The sequence below is a fragment of the Bufo bufo genome, chromosome 7, assembly GCF_905171765.1.
Source record: "Bufo bufo chromosome 7, aBufBuf1.1, whole genome shotgun sequence".
Taxonomy (NCBI): domain Eukaryota; kingdom Metazoa; phylum Chordata; class Amphibia; order Anura; family Bufonidae; genus Bufo; species Bufo bufo.
In genome coordinates, this window is record NC_053395.1 from 93625078 (window position 1) to 93640431 (window position 15354).

A 15354-nucleotide genomic window follows, 5' to 3' on the forward strand; every position below is an offset into this window, starting at 1 on the left:
AGGATGCCTTCTTTTATAGACTAGAAGCTTTAATAAACGACCTAATTTGGGGGAGGAAGAGGGTTGGTATAAAGCAGAGGTACTTGTGGCTGGCCGAGTCAGAGGGGGTTTGGCACTTCCTTTCTTTCAAGGGTATTTCTTTTCTGTGCAGCTACAAAGATGCTGTAACTTTAGAGAGAATGCATTTGGGCAATATTTAACTAGGGTAACTGGTAGGTCACTTGATAATATTTTTTCACACTTAAAAACAGCACAGTTTAGAGGTTTGGACACTAGTTGCTTGATCCCGTGGGCTCTCCAGAGGGTCTGGGATACATTGAAAACGACTCTGCAGGTGTCACATCTACTTCATTTTACCCCGTTGTGGGAGAATCAGAACTTACCAGAATTTTTTAAAATAACTGATTACACTTATTGGAGTCGTAGGGGTATCACTAGAGTGGCACATTTGTTTGTTGCAGACCGCTTTAAGGTATTAGGGGACTTCAATTTCACAAATATTTCGTTTTTAGACCAGTTTATGTATGCACGCTTAAAACATGCATACGAAGCTACACTTAATAAAACATATATGATCACCCAACAACACTTACTTTTTGATTATTGTTTTTCTCACTTAGGGAAAAAGATAAAAATGGCACAGATTTATGCGAAATTGCGAGTTTCACTGTCCACGGTGACTTCCTTTAAAAGTATGCCTAAATGTCAACGGGAGTTGGGAATCTCCCCTCTCCCCTGGCCACAGATTTTTTTAAATACGAAAAAGGTAATTTCTGCAACCAGTTATAGATTGATCCAGTTTAAAATTTTGCATAGGTTGTATTATACACCACAAATGCAGGCTAAGTTTGCTAATGACAGAGGTGCGAGTGTATTTGGATGCTCTATGTTCATGTTCTTTGTTCATGTGGGGTTAATGTTCCCTGATCTGGGTGTAGTTTACCTGGTGGTCAGGTGCTCTCATTACCCAGCTATTAATACCTGTGTGCTGTGGGAATGAGTAGCCCATCTCAAGCTTTACTGGGTGCAGGATCTATGCAACTGACCTGGTGTTTTGCCATCTGCCCTTTTTTGTGTGGTCGCCTGGTAAAACATTGATGTCCATTGTAGCTATGTCTCCCTGAGCAATGTCGCCTTGTAGCTATTTTACCTTGGTCTTTTTATGTTTGTGCTTTACCAATCTGTCTGGTCCTGGTTGTTTGGTATCCTGGTCTTGGCATAGTCTATATATGCAGCTCTGCCTGCGACCTCTATGTAGCGGAGTACACATGGGGTCCAGGCATCCAGGTCCAGGCATTAATACTCCACTAAATGGCGGTCGCAGGCAGAGCTGCATACAAAGACTACCAGTCTTTGTATGCAGCTCTGCCTGCGACCGCCATTTAGTGGAGTATTAATCGGGTTTATTCATCTCCTAGTCTTTGTGTGCACCATGTAGCAGAGTACGCATGGGGTCCAGGCATCAGCTAGTCTTTGTGTACAGCTGCCTGTGACAGTCATGTAGCAAGGTTCTCATGTGGTCCAGGTATCTGCTTGTCTATGTCTACAACTTTGTCTGGGACCACCATGTAGCAGTGTTCGCATGGTGTCCAGACATCTGCTAGTTCCATTTCAATGCTTCCTTTGTTCTTGGTTATGTCTGGTCTTGACAGTGTCCTGTGTTCTAGTATGTTTCGGTTCCAGTTCATTTGCCATTTCAATCCTTGTTTGTGTGCCTGGACCGCTGGTGCTTACTCCAGTGTTTGCGTTTCGCAGGTAGTGGCCAAGTGTACAGAGTGGTGAGACCTGGTGAGCTCTCAGTAAAGCCTATCCCCACCATCAGGGGTATTGTGAAGAACAGGGCTCACTTTGACTCCACCCTCTGGGTTTGGCCCAAAGTCAAACCGGTGCACTTGGTCCAGTGGTGTTCCATCTGCCACTGTACCCTTGCCTGTAAGCCCCCTTTCACATGAGCGAGTTTTCCGCGCGGGTGCAATGCGTGACGTAAACACATAGCACCCGCACTAAATCCTGACCCATTCATTTCAATAGGTCTGTGTACATGAGCGTTTTTTTTTTTCATGCATCAGTTCTGCGTTGCGTGAAAAACGCAGCATTTTCTATATTCTATCCCTGGCCCCATAGAAGTGAATGGGGCTTCAGTGAAAAACGCATTGCATCCCGAAGCAAGGGCGGATGCAATGCGTTTTTCACTGTTGGTTGCTAGAAGATGTTGTTTGTAAACCTTCAGTTTTTTATCACGCAAGTGAAAAACACATCAAAACGCATTGCACCCACGCGGGAAAAAACTGAACAACTGAACGCAATCGCAGACAAAACTGACTGAACTTGCTTGCAAAATGGTGCGAGTTTCACTGAACGAACCCTGAACACATCCAGCGCCAATCCGTCAAGCTCATGTGAAAGAAGCCTAAGTCCAGGTCTTACTGTCATGTTTGGTTTTCTCCTGTTTAATTAAGTACTCGGTTTTGTCTCTGGCCTGCTGTCCGTCTCTGTATGCCTGTGAGATGTTCTGGGGTTTGTATGACCCCTGAAACATGACATTGTTCTAAAACCTTTATATACTGTTGAACATTGATAGTTCATTACCAGATGTGTAAGCTTCCCACACCATAGGCCCTAATGCAACCCCATACCATCAGAGAGGCTTTTAAACTATGCGCTGATAATAAGCTGGATGGTAGTCTTCTCCAAGGCCTCCGTGGTTTCCAAGAAGAATTTCAAACTTTGATTCATATGATCAGAGAACAGTTTTACATTTTGCCTCAGTCCATTTTAAATGAGCTTTGGCCCAGAGAAGACAACAGTGCCTCCGGATTGTTTTGACAAATGGCTTCTTCTTAGCATGACACAGCTTTAACTTGTATTTGTAGATTGCAGGGCAAACTGTGTTCACAGACAATGATTTCTGGAAGTGTTCCTGAGCTCATGCAGTGATTTCCAGTACAGAATCATGCCTATTTTTAATGCTGTGCCACCATAGATCATTAGCATCCAATATTAACTGTCGGCCACATAGATTTCTCCAGATTCTCTGAATCTTTTGATGATATAATGTACTGTGGATGGTGGGATATTCAAAGTCTTAATTTGCAAATCATGACATTTTGTTTTTATTTACATTTTACACAGCGTCCCAAATTATTTGGAATTGGAAATAACTGAAACAAATAAATACTGTAACACCCCTTGAATCAAATCTATTGCTACTTACCTTAATTGCTTTCTGTATGTTGACACAAGACTCTCTTATTGTGGAAAGCAATTTGTTAAATCGACCCATTTCTTGGACCAACACAGTGTTCATACTTTGAGCGTAGGTGGTTGGATATCTTCTTAGGGCAGCTTCAGTGTCAAAGTTCATGGGAAGTTTACTCAAAATATCACCAGATACTTCATACACTGTTTCATCTGAGGATTTGCCACCACCTCCTGATGACCGTGACTGCGCATAACCAATAAAACAATTAAAACAATTTGTACAAATATTATCCATCACTATTAGTCTAGGTACTGCTAATTTTCAGTAAAAGCAAATTTAAAATATTATAATTAGTGTTGAGAGGAGTGAAGCATACCAAGCTAAATTCGGTCGAAGTTTAGGAAAACTTCGATTTGCAATTAATCCAAATTTCCTCGCACTTCGTGGTAACGAATCAGGATTGACAGTATGACATATAGCCAAATACCAGCTATAACCATTCTGTTGATAAAGAGGCTACTGTATCACAGTAGTATAAGGCTGAAATTATATTTAGATGCATTGTAAAATATACCAGTACTTAAAGGGACACTGACAGGCCGTTACAGCATATAAAGTGACATATATTCTTCTATTGGTCTTAATATGCTTAATTAAACTATACCATTATCACCCCTCGCTGCCTTTCCTTTACTTATAAAAAGTTTTTATCAATATGCAAATTACCTTCCTTTGTGCCCAAGGGGCTGTCCCTCATTCAGTTGTGTGCCCAGCCGCGCCCCAACTGCCGTCTCTTAGTGCCGCCCAGCTCATTAGTATTCACTGCACTGGGCGGCTTTTTTTTCTCCCGACGCGGTGAAATCCCACGTATGCCCAGTACTATCTTCCTGGCATCAGCTTCATCTTGTGGCTTTGTGCCTGCGCCGGATAAGGTCCCCGGCACCCTCCAGCTCCAGTAGAAGACAGTACTGGGCATGCGCGGGATTTCACTGCGTCCGGAGAAAAAAAAGCCAGCCAGTGCAGTGAATACTAATGAGCTGGGCGGCACTAGGAGATGGCAGTTGGGGCGCGGCTGGGCACACAACTGAATGAGGGACAGCCTCTTGGGCACAAAGTAAAGTAAACTGCATATTGATAAAAACACTTTTTATAAGTAAAGGAAAGGCAGCGAGGGGTGATAATGGTATAGTTTATTAAGCATATTAAGACCAATAGAAGAATATATGTCACTTTATATGCTCTAACGGCCTGTCAGTGTCCCTTTCAACCAAATGAAAGTACAAACAACAAATTTTAATGCAGAAGTCTTAAAGGATACTATAATTTCATATTTCTTAAATGATCCAATAATAGAAAGAAGAATTGTGATGGCACACTCGCATTTGGTTTAAGCTAAAAGATATTTATTGTTGTTGATTAAAATATTTGATTAAAATTTTATTTGTTTAGCATAATTATGTAAGAATAGGTAAATGTAAAATAAGAAAAAATAAATAAAAAAAGGTAAAAAATGATGAATGATAAAAAAAATAGTAAAAAATAGTGGTAAGGTGGAGTGACAGATCGTGATGTTGATGTGGCTGGTATTCAATGTTCACAAAGTTCATTCAATAGGTTCAGTGAATCTGGAATCAGTGAATATAGAGTCCCACAGGTCCTACAGGATATGTTGATTCAATTCTGTAAAGTAGTGATATTCTTCAAAGGTGTTCAGTATATTCACATATAAAAAAAATCCAATATAATATAGGTCGAATGGCCGTGCAAAAAAGGTCTGAGGAAGCAGTGAGGACTACAAAGAATACAGTATTTTGAACTGAAATTCATCCAATGAAAATATTCGCAACCGCGATATTTTTCAAATTCCTCACAGCTAATAGGATTGGCCAATCAGGAACCTGGTACCGTGTGACATCAGGCTGCATCATCATCACGTGCAGAATCACATGGTAAGGCAAGTGATCACGTGGGACGCCACGCAGGTCCTTGCAGGACACCATAATAGACTGAAGAGGGGTAAAGTAAATCGCACTCTTTACTGTTCATCCGCAATTTAATATATGCACTTTCCTACTAATAACAGCTACATCCAATAAGACTATCTGGAAGCCCGCATGTGAATTTGAGTGAACTAGAAACCTGTCAGGAGAGTCGCTCTCTCTTTAAAAGGTGGGTGATCTAACACTTGAGAACCCGGTGAATACAGGACTTAATACTGCTACGTCCACACTCAGCAGTTAATCTATAGTGTTTCAAAATATGAACACTGCCTATATGACATATGTGTTATAATTTTCTTAAAAGCGCTTTTATGCTAATTAATGTTAATTAATATTTTGTTGTGCACAATATTTTTACTCAATTGAGCATTATTTACAACCTTTTTTGCACGGCCATTCGACCTATATTATATTGGATTTTTTTTATATGTGAATATACTGAACACCTTTGAAGAATATCACTACTTTACAGAATTGAATCAACATATCCTGTAGGACCTGTGGGACTCTATATTCACTGATTCCAGATTCACTGAACCTATTGAATGAACTTTTTGAACATTGAATACCAGCCACATTAACATCACAATCTGTCACTCCACCTTACCACTATTTTTTTACTATTTTTTTTATTATCATTCATCATTTTTTACCTTTTTTTTTTTCTTATTTTACATTTACCTATTCTTACAAAATTATGCTAAGCAAATAACATTTTAATCAACAACAATAAATATCTTTTAGCTTAAACCAAATGCGAGTGTGCCATCACAATTCTTCTTTCTAATTTTACATACCCTTACGGTTTTTAGGTGTATCGGTGATAGAGCACCTCTATCCATATTGACCGACTGGTGAGCCTCAGGGGCATTCTATTCTAGATCTCCAATAATAAACCTTCAAAAATGATTTATTCCTCAGAAATTATGGAAGGTGAGGCAATGAAAGCTGCTGATTTCTTTTCGCCAAGATGAGTGACAGCTGCTCTTTTTACATAATACTTACTGCATTACATGATATGAAGTCTTAACTTTCCCAGTTTCAGCACTAATACATGTAATAAATTACCATTTGTACAGTATTTTTATTGGAAGTCTATATCATCTTAAGACTGAAAAGATTTACCTCAACTGTAGTTAATGAAAAACAGCCTTAGCCTACATGTCAAGAGAATAACCTCCTATAATGGGTGTATACCAGACCTCATGCAGAAAAACCATAGACTAGTATATTTTCAGTAATGTGTAGTATACCACCACCTCATGTATCCAGTATAAACCAGAGAATGGTATATTTTGTAGTAGTCTGTAGTGTTAAATAAGCCGCCACCTAAGTTTTAAGTTAGCACAGCTATTATCTCACAGCTACTGTGTCAAGAGGGAGCTGCAATCATAATTTCCTATTATTAGCATCATTCATTAAAGAGTACTGAAAGATGAACTCTTAATATGATGTAAAATTATCCACAGTTTAACCTGTGCAGATTGCTATTACAGTTCAAATTATGGTTTAATTTATAAAAGTAACTTTATCATGTCTGCATGCATCCTCTCCTATTTATAAACTGAAAAACTGGAATCAGTTTAAATTCTAATTGATTGTGAACTTTGACAAGTGTTGTAAACACCCATGCTGCAAATTTCTGTCACTATGCAACTACTAAATTCATTTTTTCTTCTTCAAATGTTTTAATAATTTAAAATAAATTGACAAAAAATTTAAACATAAAGAAAATACAGAAATAAAAGTGCATAGACAGAAATCATGGAAAGACACAGTAACAGCGCCCCAGGGGCAGGGTAATATATACTAGAATTTTGTAAAGGCTGTTGGCTATGGTTAGTTGAGCCAATTGAAGCTAAACTGACTTTGATCCGAATTTAAGGAAAAATTTGATTAGCTGCAAAGCCAAATTTTCTTGCGCTTGGTGGTAATGAATCAATTTTTCCTGAAATGGATGTAGAAAAAAAACAAAAATACATACCTCATGACAGGGCGTGGCTTGCTAGGCATGTGAGCGGTCGCACGCTGCGAGAGCTCCCGCATCTGCCCGGCCATTAATCCTGAATTTACCCTGATTTCAGCGGAGATATTAAGCCTGAACAGTCGGGGATCAGCGCAGATTAGTGCGGTAACCGAGACTGAGGCTTTGGTCAGCGGGAGAAGCAGGCATGTCAAGGAAAAGAGAAGGCAGAGGGACTGATAAGGAGTCCCAAGATGGCGCTGGGCTGAGCACGCCGAAGCGGCGAGATCGCACTGCAGAGTTGCAGAAAGAAACAGCGGTGAAGCGGAGTCAATTCGTGAGATCCTCTCAGGCTGCCAACAACAGACTGCGCCAGGGGAGTCAGGATGAAGTGCCACCGGATCAAGGGGACGACTCAGACCATGAAGAGCGGGTTCCCGCCACTACAACGCGGCAGAGCGCCAACAGGTATGCAGCTTTACAAGTGAATGGAGAGGAGCTGGAGCGTTAAACTGGTGATTCGGAATCTGGGGAACCCACATTAAAGGATGTGCTACATGCTATCTCTAAATGCGGCAAGTCCCTGAGTGCACTATCGATCCAGGTAGGTGCCATTAAAGAGGACATTTCTATTATAAGACATGACTTCAGAAAACTGGCTGAACGCACCACAGCTCTAGAGGATAGAGTGGGAGAGGTGGAGGATGAGGTACAGCCTCTAAAGAGGGACACTGCTGAACACTCCAGATTGTTAAATGTTATAATGGCTAAGCAGGACGATATGGAGAACCGTCTGCGCCGCAATAATGTTCGCATTGTAGGAGTACCTGAGAAGGTGGAAGGGAGAAATCCCACCGAATATTTTGAGGCATGGCTGAAGGAGAACGTGGGGCAAGACGCAATAACTCCACTGTTTGCAGTCGAACGCGCTCATTGGGTGCCAACTAGGCCTTTGCCCCCAGGAGCACCGCCGAGAACGGTCCTGGCCAAGTTATTACATTACAGAGACCGAGATGTCCTCCTGCGCAAGGCCAGGGAGCTACAAGACCTTTCCATTGATGGTCACAGAATCTCATTGTTCCCGGACTACTCCATGGAAGTTCAAAAAAGGAGGGCTCGCTTTTTAGAAGTTAAAAAGAGACTGAGAAATCTGGGGGTCCCATACTCTATGTTATATCCAGCTAGATTGCGAGTAGTGGCTCTGAATACTACCAGTTTCTTTGAAGATCCTAGGTAAGCGGCAAAATGGTTGGATAGAAATGAACGTCAGATCAAGATGGAGCTCCAACCCCCTAACTAATGGGACTCAGTTTTCACTCTGCAAGTGATTATTTGAATGCCTTTTCTATGTTCTGTCTTCCCTCTCTTTCTAAATGTTATCTATAGATCTTCCTTGCTAGGTGGGCTAAGGAGAAAAGAGGGGGAAGGGAAAGTGATATGCCAGGCTGTAATGACCGTATATTGCAGTATATTGCGGTGAATTTATATGCTGATGCGCTGCCATAGATATAGACATGACTGCTTTGCCTTGTTTTATACCCGATTGTTGATCAAGATATCACGGGCAAAGTACTACATTTCTTACTTGTGGTAGTTATGTTATGTCTTACCGGGTAAGATGCGGGAAGCTAGAGGGCGATTGGTTATAATAAGTGTGTGTGTAACAGTTCTTTCAAGTGTTCACATTGATAAAATACTACTAGTAGTCAGTTCTGACTACGCTCCTCCGGCTAATACCGGTTATTGGCCGGTGTTCTGCTGATCTCACCAATTGGTGCAGTATTTTTCCACAGGCCTTGTACTTGGGCGAGGGGTGGAACCAATCGGTTAGCTCAGGCAACCGTAGTTCTTTATAGTGTTTTGCCAGCTAATGGCAAGTTTACAACTTTGGGGAGGGTTGGGGAATGTTATGAGACAGGGTAATTCTGGTTATGACTGGCAATATGGCTGGTTGAGTGTGGTATGGATGGGGGTGTGCCTCTCTCTGGGGCAAAGAGAAAAAGATATTGTGGTACAGAGTGTGTCTAAATCGGTATACAGGAGATTGTCTTCTAATACTAATGGCTAATTGCATTAATTTCCTTAGCTGGAATGTTCGGGGAATCAAGGAAAAAAATAAAAGGAAGGCGGTTCTGGAAAGCGTCCGTCCGTTACATCCTCTCATATGCTGCCTACAGGAGACACACTTGCTGCCGGAGCAGGTACACTTGCTTAAGCTGGCCTGGGTGGGGATGGGGTTTCATTCCACGTATTCTACGTATGCTAGAGGAGTCAGTGTCTTGATACATAGAAGCATTCCGTTTTGCTGTATTTCTAGCAAAGTGGATGCTGATGGGTGTTATGTGTGCTTATATGGTACACTCTATAACCAGCCGTGTGTGATATGTGGAGTGTATATCCCGCCCCCATGCTCTCCGTTAGTGATCAGGAAGGTTTTAGCTTTCATGACGGATTTCCCAGGGGTGCCAACCATCATACTAGGGGATTTTAACAATGTAGTAAGCCCTGACATTGATAGGGTGGGGGCAACGGAAAGGGACTCCCCGGGAGAATATACCACATTTGGAAGACTCATACAAGAAGTGTCCCTAATAGATATATGGAGAGAGAGAAATCTGCAGGAGAGGCAATACTCATGTTGTTCCAGTACATTTGGCTCGCTGTCCAGGATTGATCTGGCACTAGTAAACTCTGAAATGGGGAGATTAATACAAAAAATTGCTTATCTTCCGCGTCGGCTGACGGATCATTCCCATTTGATGGTCTCCGCTGCTTTTAGGCCCGCTAGAATAGGACAAGGAATGATGTGGGCATTTAATCCCTTCTGGTTATCTGTCCTGCCAGAAGTGAGTAGTATTAAGGAACAACTAGAGGAATTCTTTAGGATTAATTTGCCTACCACTACTAGCTCAATAGTATGGGATGCCATGAAGGCTTTCATGCGAGGGTTGCTTATAGCTCAAATTAGTAGGAAAAAGAGTGAAACCAAAGCTAAGGTCCAGGCTTTAATACGGGCGGTGGAAATAACTGAAGCTAACTATGTGAAAACACCGGACGATAGGTGTAGAGAATTGTGGAAGGGGGCGCAAAAGGAGTTAAATGACAGGCTGCTACATATTGCCAAAAACAAGCAATTCTTCCAAAAACAAGTATACTATGAAGAAGGAGAGAAGACGGGAAGAATGCTGGCTCTGGTATCTAGGGCACAGCGACCCCCCAGTTATATAGCGGCCCTCAAGGATACAGATGGGAATTTGTGTAGTAATCCGGAGCAAATACTGGAGATTATGAAGGGATTTTACTCTAACCTGTATATGTCTCGCCTGGCAGCCTCAGATGAAGAAATAGACTTATTCTTGGATGGGCTTCACATGCCTACCCTTACCCCTGATCAGCGTAGTAAATTGGACTCTCCTATAACAATTACTGAGTTGGAGGTGGCGCTATCAAATATGTCTAACAATAAGGCTCCAGGAGGTGATGGGTTACCGGCGGAGATATACAAACGATTTGCCTCAGTCATGCTGTCTCAGTTGTTAGAGGTCTTCAAGGAGGCGATGATACAGAAAAAACTGCCCCCCAGTATGACTGAGGCGACGATTGTTGTCCTTCCAAAGGCGGGCAAAGACATACAGGAGGCCGAGTCCTATAGACCGATATCACTGCTTCAGGTGGATATTAAAATCCTGGCTAAGGTTTTAGCTAATCGTCTGAACCAGACTATATCCAATCTTATTCACCCGGACCAGGCTGGATTTATGCCAAACATGTCTACGGCAGTTAACATCAGGCGCCTATACTTAAATATTCAGAGTAAGGGACGTGCTTCGGATGCGGCGGTCGCATCTCTTGATGTGGCCAAAGCATTTGATAGTGTAGAATGGGAATACTTGTGGAAGGTACTGAGGAAGCTAGGGTTTGGCCAATCTTTCATAGGGTGGATTCAGCTTTTATATGACAAGCCATCGGCTAGGATTAGGGTAAATGGCAATTTATCAGATAGCTTCACATTATATAGGGGGACGAGGCAGGGTTGCCCCTTATCGCCTCTGCTATTTGCAATTGCAATCGAACCTCTAGCTGAAGCTATCAGATCTTCTGCAGGGATTAGAGGCTTTAAGTATGGCTCCTTAGAGGAGAAAGTGGCATTATATGCAGATGATTTGTTGTTATTTATGGATGATTGGAGAACCTCTCTCCCGGTAGCGATGGAAGTTATTAATGGGTTTGGGAAAATGTCAGGTTTATGTATCAACTGGACTAAGTCCGTGCTGATGCCACTGAAGGAGGGCATAGATGTCGAGGACTCTTGGGAAGAGGGCCTACAGGTTGTACACTCTTTCAAATATCTGGGCATTCAGATCTCTTGCAATGATCTAGATTTTGAAAAGCTGAACATCTCCCCTCTTCTCCAGAAGTTTAGACAGAAGGTGAATGCCTGGACAAAACTGCAGTTATCCATTATAGGTAGAGCAAATCTAGTTAAAATGATACTGATGCAACAGCTTCTCTATGTGCTGCACAACTCTCCGGTATGGCTTCCCCTGAGGATCTTTTATGTAATTAATGCTATTTTCAGGGACCTTATATGGAAGAAGGGAACACCTCGCATCAAGCTGGCAACTCTATGTAGACCAAAGACTAATGGAGGCCTGGGGGTTCCGGATCCGTGGATGTATTACCTGGCGGCACAAATGCAGCATATGAGGGGATGGGAATCGACGGATGGCTTGGGAACTGCTAGTAGAATTATTCAGTCATTGGTAGGATGTAAAAATTTGAGATCTGCTCTGGAGGAGGGTACTTTCCATGCATTAGGTGGTAATTATCCGATATTGCGCGCCATTCATAAAATGTGGTGGAAGGTCAGGGAAATAATAGGGATACAGGGCTACTCTGATATCACTCCTCTCTGGCCAAATTATATGTACGCAGAGGTGAATAAAGTTAAAGGGATCAAGGCATGGGCTGATTCTGGGCTTAAATATATGTGTCAACTCTTTGACAATGATGTCCTTAAGGAATTTTCAGGGTTACAGCAGGAATTTGGATTGCAGAAATCCCAATTTTATCTTTATTTGCAACTTAGGCACGCTCTACGCGCTCAAGAACAGGTAGGGGCAGTACGTCCTGCAAAGAAAAATTCAATAGTAGACTTGGTAAAATCTGGGGGAGGTACAGCGGGAGTAATATCCCTTAATTATGCATGTCTTATGGAATCGCAATTTAAAAGACAGGAATTCCTGCTTTATGATAAATGGAGGAAAGATGTCCCTGATTTGACTGAGGAGCAATGGGATACTGTATTGGAGGAGTTCACACAAGTAGCGGTGAGCGAAGCTCAAAGGGTATCGCAACTCCTATTGCTGGCTGCACAGAGTATACAAAACACCTGTCCTATTGAAAAGAATGGGGTACAGAGCGGATGACTGCTGCCCGAGGTGTGGTGTGACGAATGCTGACCTTATCCATCTGATGTGGAACTGTCCTAGGCTAAGAAGGTACTGGAGTGGGGTAGTGGGGACTGTGAAAATGGTTTTGGATGTTGAACTTAGTATGGATATTGCGCAGTGTGTTTTGGGGTGCGTGGAGGTACCAGGATTGGTGCCTGAAAGGAGACTAGCTATAATAAGAATCCTTTATCAAGCTAGGAAGTTAATTGCTTTCCACTGGATAGATGTTCAACCACCAACAGTGGATGAATGGGTAAAAAAAAGTGCATGTACTGATTAGCCTAGAAAACTATGTATACCAAAAGAAGAACTGTGTGAAAAAATTTGAAAAGATATGGTCACCTTGGATTCAACATTATAATCTACAAACGTAAGGGAGTGAATGTGGGATTGAATGAGGAATATATGAGAGGTATGTAGGAAGGAAAGGTGAGAGAGGAGAAATAATATAATGGGAATGGGATATTGAAAGGGTAGTCTAGGAAAATGAACGCTCCAGGATGAAGGGGTCACATAACAAGGGAACCTGAATAAGTGATCTTGTAGAATGTGCCATATTGCTGAAACTATGCTACACTGATTTGAAACATTTAAATGTGTAAAATTATTGTACTGTACTGAAGTGTCAGACCATGTGATACAAAATTATTTTTATGTTTATGTTTTTATGCTCTTGTCTCAAGGGGTTATGTTGGGGGGAGGGGGGAATTGGGTGGACAGTGTTTTGTCTGTGTTTAAAATTTAAAATCTTCAATAAAAAATATCTGATAAAAAAATATACCTCATCTATTTTCTCGCAGAGAGGCAGTCGCGGCCATCTTGAAGATACCACGCAAAATCTGTGTGTGATGTGATATCAATCAATATGGCCTGCGACGGCCTCTCTGTGAGCAAATGGATAAGGTGAGTATGTTTTTATTTTAACCTGATTAACCCCTTAAAGCCCTCAATTGTAGCATCAGATGCCGCCACCAGCGATGAACGCATCTGAAGAGTTCAATGATGGGGGGGTGGGGCGATTGCCGTTTTTAATGATTACACCCGCTACATACAAAGGCATGCGCTTCGTGACAAAGTAATTCATCATGAATCGAATCTCTTTCATAACTTTGCTCATCACTAGCTGTTGAGCCAAAATTAACTTAAAAGTGTGCCATACCAATATTGAATGCAGTCATTGGTCAGAGTTATATGAATCACTACATTCACACTCATCCATATTTTCAGGATGGACCAATTGGTTATCATCCAGAAGCAACACAGAATGATACATTTCTAACTAATTTTTGACTGGTCCAAGGCAGAATTTCTCCTTTTGGAATGACACATTCTATAATAATATTTTTAGTTTTTGTTTGAAAGCTGACCATTTAAGCTTTAAATAAAGATCAGCATTATCTGCACTACATCGGGAGATATAGCTGTTATAAATCAGGTCGGAAATGATAGCAGTTGAAAGTGAAAATAGGTTTTATACAAGAACAGAACCATTTCTATTGCTGCTCCCAACCCAGAGATATAAGTTAAAGCAGCCCTCCCCCTTCAGCTGTTTGTGACCTAAGCCAGCTGGAAAGGGGTTAATGCAATCCTCCCCTGAGAGTTTTTCCTAATATTATAGGCACTTATTGGGTATACTTTGGGTGGCTCTTTATAATTTTTTGGGTGGATTGGTCGTCGTGGGCCAGTTGAATGGCCCCCAAGGTCTCCCGATCTGACCCCCTTAGACTTTTATCTTTGGGGTCATCTGAAGGCAATTGTCTATGCTGTGAAGATACGAGATGTGCAGCACCTGAAACTACGGATACTGGAAGCCTGTGCTAGCATTTCTCCTGCGGTGTTGCTATCAGTGTGTGAAGAGTGGGAGAAGAAGGTTGCATTGACAATCCAACACAATGGGCAGCACATTGAACACATTTTATAAGTGGTCAGAAACTTGTAAATAACTCATGAAAGAATAAAGTTACGTTAAAACCAAGCACACCATTGTTTTTCTTGTGAAATTCCCAATAAGTTTGATGTGTCACATGACCCTCTTCCTATTGAAAAAACAAAAGTTGGATTCAAAATGGCCGACTTCAAAATGGCCGCCATGGTCACCACCCATCTGTGCTAAAGGCAGAGATCTGTTCAGACAAAGTGTAAGTAAAATACAGTACAATACAATATATATTGTACTGTACTGTATTATACAGACATCAGACCCACTGGATCTTCAAGAACCAAGTGGGTCTGGGTCAAAAAAAAGGGTAAAAAAGTGAAAAAAAAAGTAAAAATCTAAAAACACATTTATCACTGATTAAAAATGAAAAAAAGAAAATTCCCTACACATGTTTGGTATCACCGCGTCCGTAACGACCTGATCTATAAAACGGTCATGTTACTTTACCCGCACGGTGAACGCCATAAAAATAAAAAAATAAAAACTATGAGAAAATTGAAATTTTGCCCATCTTACTTCCCAAAAAAGGTAATAAAAGTGATCAAAAAAGTCGCATGTACGCCAAAATAGTACCAATCAAACCGTCATCTCAACCCGCAAAAATCATACCCTACCCAAGATAATCGCCCAAAAACTGAAAAAACTATGGCTCTTAGACTATGGAAACACTAAAACATGATTTTTTTTGTTTCAAAAATGAAATCATTGTGTAAAACTTAAATAAATAAAAAAAAGTATACATATTAGGTATCGACGCGTCCGTATCGATCGGCTCTATAAAAATATCACATGACCTA

The 15354-nt window shown here is 41.3% G+C and overlaps 1 protein-coding gene across 1 annotated transcript in view; it reads right to left on the bottom strand.

The window, feature by feature from the left end:
* DNAH7 (dynein axonemal heavy chain 7) overlaps window positions 1–15354 on the bottom strand; it is a 574291-nt gene that overhangs the window by 42963 nt on the left and 515974 nt on the right. The window contains exon 59 of the mRNA XM_040440176.1: window positions 3215–3445. Coding sequence (XP_040296110.1) covers window positions 3215–3445 — 231 coding nt within the window. The remainder of the gene's footprint in view (window positions 1–3214; window positions 3446–15354) is intronic.